Consider the following 5,740-nt stretch of genomic DNA (forward strand, 5'->3'; position numbering starts at 1 on the left):
TTTTACTGAAAGACAACCAAAGAAGATGTTCATCCTCATCATGATGTTAATCCTTTTCTTTCACCTCCTGTTTAGCCAAAGTAACCATCATATGTATGTGAGGAAGTTCCCAGTACTACTTGCACTTCCTTCCATCAGTTTGCCTCAGTCCAAGATCACAAAAAAAAGGTTTGCGTCTGTCCAAAGTCCCCGGGAAGAAGCAAGTAGAAATCTTAACCCATTTGCTGAGTAATTCTAGCACAGCTAAATTTGCCATTCTACATTATATTCGTGTGTACAAAGCTAGAAAAACAACAGTACATCGCATTCATTGACAATACTGCACTAATCTAACGGATCTATCATGGTCGCCTATTTGTCTCCCGGCCGGTCGTCGTGGCCTGTAGTTGTAATTTGAGCTTCTATTGTGATCCCCTGATGCTATTACTGATGCAAGGATTGTTTTCGTTTCAGGCAGCTCAAACCACGGGCAGAGTCTGAAATCCAAGGAGGCAAGGCTTATTGAGAACTCATGTGTTACTGGTTCAAGTAAGGGTTTATTTCGTGCTTCTTACTGGGCCGCTCGTGTGATAATAATTTTAGCTGCTATACATTGTGATCATTTGAACATATAGTACATTTTTCTTCAATACTTAAAAGAGTCAAATGTTCCTATTTTTCTTCCATCAGTTTGCCTGAGTCCAACTTCTATGTTTGCCTCTGTGCGAAGTCCCTGGGAAGGAAGAAGCTAGCATAAAGCTCGCCTCTTAGCAGCAAAAAAAAAAAAACTCACCCCATTTTCTGAGTAATTCTGGCACAGTGAGTTTTATCATTCTACAGATCTATATATAGTGCACAAGGACAATAAATTCTTGTGTAGAGAGCGAGAATAGCAAAAAGCACTTCACACTAATTGACAAAACTGCACTAATTTAACGGATCAATCATGAGTGCTTCTCCGTCTCATGATCTGCTGATGTGATTTGAGCTGCTATATATTGTGATCTTTTCATGCTGTTACTGATGCAAGCATTGTTGTTTTGTAGGCCAGTCAAACCAAGGGCATTGCCAGGAATTCAACGGGTCAGAGATTACCTTCAGATGGAGGATTGATGGTTTCTCCTCGCTTCTTGATAAGGGTGAAGGATGAACGTATAAAAATTATAGGATGAATGAATATGGTGTTGTTTCTGTTGTATTGATCCGACCCTCATATGGGGTATATATAGAATACATTGTGAGGGAGAGAGACTTGGAGTAGAGGGCAAGTCGTACATGTTAAACTTATTCTATCTCTAACTCCTACCTATATCTTAAACACAATAATATTCTAACATTCCCCCTCAGTCGTAGCGGGAGTGAAGCGGACGATTGCGATTGAATTTGTAGTCTTGCGCTTTCGTCGTCTTCTCCACTGCGCCATCATCAACTGCGTCTCTGATGGGTCGACACCTAGGGCGGTGACTGCGTCCCCTTCTGGTGCCTTCCTTGTCTGTCCTCTCTTCCCTCCCGCAGTCACAGCGGGAGTGGCGTGGACGCTAGTGACGACGCGGACGCTGTTGACTGAAGTTGTCGCCGATGAGTTGCTGTAGACGTAGCCATGAATGTCGATGTCGAGGTAGCCGATCATTGCGATATAGCCATGGTCGAGGTAGCCATGATCGATGGTGTAGTCGTCGTGGATGATGAAGCCGCACAAAGCCGGAGGCGCAAAAAAAATGCGCTATGACGGAGCTGCAGATGTTGACGATGCACCTTGCAGATGTCAGAGGGTGTCGCCGGCGATGAGTCCATTGGTTTTGCCAAGACCGGAGGAAGCCCACCGAGCACACATCGGTTTTGCCAGAACCGTGTGGCTGTATAGGGTCATCACTGAAGTGACGCCGTGTCGATGCAGTCGTGCCGTCGTGGATGACGCGGTCGATGCCGTCGTCGTGACGCGGTCATTGCCGTCGTCGAGGTCGCGTCTTGCAGAAAAGTCTGTCAGAGGACGCTAGGTGTCCATCTTGTGGACGAGGCGGCAGTGGTGGTGTGTTGATGAAGATATTGGTGAAGACCACATTGATGAAGACCTTGACGATGAAGTGCCTGTGATGGCGTTGCCGTGGCGTGTCGACAATGATGAGTCGCTTGAAGGCGTCCCTCGTGGCGACGAAGTGTCGATGTCGTGTCGTGTCGAAGAAGTATGTTGGCTCGTAGCCTGGCGTAGTCATACAACTTGATGTCGCTCGGCTCAATGCAGAGGCGTGGGTGTAGCCGTGCAGATCGACTGTGGCGGTCGATGCAGCCATGCAGAAGATGATGTAGCTCGGCTCCGGACGTGGCGGCCGGTGTAGATCGTACAGCTTGATGTAGATGGCAAGCCGTGCAGATCGACTGTGGCGGTCGATGCAGCCATGCAGAAGATGATGTAGCTCGGCTCCGGACGTGGCGGCCGGTGTAGATCGTACAGCTTGATGTAGATGGCAAGCCGGCGCGCAGGAGGTTGATGGAGTCGGCTTGCTGAAGATCGCGTCCGTGCGCGTGTCTCGAACGGGCTCTCCCGGTGTCCGACACACCGAGACTGCTGTGGTCGTCGGCCAGATCGGATCACGATGATGGTTGTTCCCACCCGTAGATCGCAGAGGCCCACGCGTCGTTGCCTTTTGATCCTTGCAGAAGGCCCGTGGCTCAAGTTCAAGGCACCATGCCATGCGCGTACGCATGGCGGTTTTTGCGAGTTTTGCCATGCACGTATGCATGTGCGCATGGCCTTGTTCCGCGTACAAGTCGGTGCGGTTGCTGGCGTTTGGCGATGGGTAACTCCGTGCTGAACTGCTGATTCGAAGGAGTTGCTGGTTGCGCCGTCGGGAGATCCGCGTACGATCTCGTACGTGATGGAAATCGCCGCGAGATCTACGCCCTCCCGCGATCGGAGGTGCGTCCCCTTCGCAGCTGCTCGCCACGATCGTCGTCCTCGCGCCGTGTAGACCGGTCGGATCAGTGTCCATGCGTCCGTACATGGCCGCGCCTGGCACCGCACGATTTCATGAAGAAGATCGTATTCCTGTAGGCTCCGGAATCTGAGGGTCGTTGGATTTATTTGGTGGCTAATGAAAAACTGATCTGATGGAATTTCTAACTATGAAGAATTCATCTAATCTAATCTACGGAACCAATCTGATCTTTGATCAATTGGGTGCCGCGCCCCCGGGGAGAGGAGATTAATCTCCCCGAGGGGGGCGCGCTACGGAAGGTGTGAAAGGTCTTAGGATCGGCGTCGTGAGACTAACCGCTCTAATACCATATAAATATTATAGGATGGATGAATATGGTGTTGTTTCTGTTGTATTGATCCGACCCTCATATGGGGTATATATAGAATACATTGTGAGGGAGAGAGACTTGAAGTAGAGGGCAAGTCGTACATGTTAAACCTATTCTATCTCTAACTCCTACCTATATCTTAAATACAATAATATTTTAACAGGACGAACTCCAGTGTGTTTGAGATCAGGGGGCATTACTGGTACAGTTGCTATTTTTTCAGCTATTCCAACAGAGTGGACAGCTTGATGCATCCACGTCATGAACAAAATGCGTTCTCACTTCTTTGCTGTCTCTTGACTTGATTTGCAGGAACCTGATGCTGAACCCAAGGGACAGAAAGAGTGGCGACGAAAATGAATATGTTTCTCTTATGCTTGTGCTGTTTCAACTATCTGAGAGATCCCATACGGTCGTGGAGGCAACTTTCAAGTTCTTGTTATATGATCAGTCATATGGAAAGCACCACGAACAGCATCAAGGTAGGTTAGCAAATAGTAGTTCTTTAAGCTTCACAACTAGTCGGCTACTAGATTGATAGTGTTGATTATAGCCAGTTTTTTTTTTACTAGAGGAACTACATTTGAATATTCTGTTTGCAGTGAGCCACAGTTTTCAGTCTACAAGCAGAGTCTCTGGGAGCTCATGCATGATCCCCCTCGCGAAGCTTAAGGAGCAATCCTCTGGATTCCTCGTCAAAGACAGCTGTGTTTTCGGTATCCAGTTCATCAAAGTTGTCGCTGTTAAAGGTAACGATGTGTCAGAGACGCTGTTTGTTCAGAAGACTAGCAACATCTGCAGTGACCCGCAAGTCTACACCTGGAACATTGATGATTTCTTTGTGTTGAAGAACCCGAGCACCTCCCCAGAGTTTGAGCTCTGTGGACACAAATGGTAATTGACCAATAATATTAATTCTTAATTATTGGGTTTATACAGAATTGTCTTTATTTCATTTGAACTCAAACGCTATCATATTTCGGTTTCAAAAAAACAAAGACCGTTGGAGATCGACCTGTTCTTATGAGTGATGGATTAGACCGTGTGATGTTCTCTGATTTTCAGGTTCATCACTCTCTATCCATCTGGTTACGATAAGAATGGGAACTACCTCTCCCTGTCTCTGAGCATGAAGGTTCCGGACACACTCGATAAGGACTCGGCAATCCTTGCAGAAGTTAGCATAAGCATCAAAGACCAGGAAACGGGGAACCACGCGAAATCATCAGGTTCGTCCTTTAGTACAAATTTCACGCAATAGACCAGATTTGAGATGCTGAACAAATTGATATCATCGTATTTCCTGATCGGCATGGTTTTTTTGGGGGGCCTTAGCCCGGATCCAGTTCAAGAATGATACCCACACTTCGTTATGGGACAAGTTCATATCGTTGGAAGATTTCAAGGACTCATCAAAGGGTTATCTCGTGAAGACAAAGTGCTGCATTGAAGCTCAGGTTGAAGTCATTGTTTCCTCCAAGACGGTGTAGCTAGATTATTCGTCCTCGTGGATAATCATGTCTCGTGTCGTGTGTGTGTGTGCGCGCGCTCTATACTTGCTTGAACTGCGATTCTCCATCCGTACCTTTGTTGGTTTGATTGTTGGGTCGTGCTGAACGTACAAGAAGTCTAAAACTAATGGCATTGACAAGCATGATGATGTGTGTCTCGATGTGGAAGAAGCTTTAGATGGAAACAAATGCGTAGCAGGGGAGACTTGCATAAAGATCAGAAGACACTCTGTGCTTTTGCTGCAGAGATCTTCAACTTTTACACGGGTAGTATAATAGCTACAACGCGAAGCTTATTTCCAGAAAGAGATTTATTATCAAGTGAAACAGAAGTAATAATAGTCTGAGAAAAAATCTATATGTCGAGCGAACGTATATTATGGTTACATCGGTCAAACACAATTGATTGAGGGAACCATATGGCTGGAGAGGAATGGAACTAGAGTGGGGAGGAGGGGGTGAAGGCATTGGCGATTCTGCGAAATTTTCTGCAATAGAAAACCCTTTGATCAATGCCTATAGATTTATTTGTAACTCCGTGGCAACGCACAAACATCTTTCAGTACGACGACTTTCGTGAGACAAGCATGGAGAATGGGTCAAGCTGCAAATTCCCTTCGAACTCTGTTTTTACAAGCAAACTCTTTTCAGAGTGGAAAATATTGTCAACACCAAACTGATGCCAGGTATGAGTTTGTTTCCGGCATAGTTTCTTGAAAGGTGTTGGCGCTAGTCAAACAGGGGATGTTATGACGAGTTAGTTCAGGTGAAAAGATGAATTTCGACGGACCCTTGGATGCCGTTGGGTGCTCCTTAGCATGGCCACCTTCTATCCCGGGTCTTGTATATATATTATATATACAAATAATTGGGATATATAGTTGGTCCGTCAGATGGTCAATGAGTATTGTGCTGGAGTAATTCTTGCGATTCCCATTGCTGAG

At 46.4% G+C, this 5,740-nt stretch overlaps 1 protein-coding gene across 1 annotated transcript; it reads left to right on the forward strand.

The window, feature by feature from the left end:
• Positions 1 to 1,284: 1,284 nt before the first annotated feature.
• LOC123077895 (uncharacterized) lies at positions 1,285 to 4,775 on the forward strand. The gene is made up of 6 exons (XM_044500263.1): positions 1,285 to 2,896; positions 3,449 to 3,487; positions 3,598 to 3,767; positions 3,888 to 4,179; positions 4,351 to 4,514; positions 4,621 to 4,775. Exons 1-6 carry the CDS (start codon positions 2,856 to 2,858, stop codon positions 4,773 to 4,775), a joined length of 861 nt encoding a protein of 286 aa, XP_044356198.1. The 5' UTR covers positions 1,285 to 2,855.
• The last annotated feature ends 965 nt before the right edge of the window (positions 4,776 to 5,740 follow it).

The sequence above is a fragment of the Triticum aestivum genome, chromosome 1B (assembly GCF_018294505.1).
Source record: "Triticum aestivum cultivar Chinese Spring chromosome 1B, IWGSC CS RefSeq v2.1, whole genome shotgun sequence".
Classification (NCBI taxonomy): Eukaryota; Viridiplantae; Streptophyta; class Magnoliopsida; order Poales; family Poaceae; genus Triticum; species Triticum aestivum.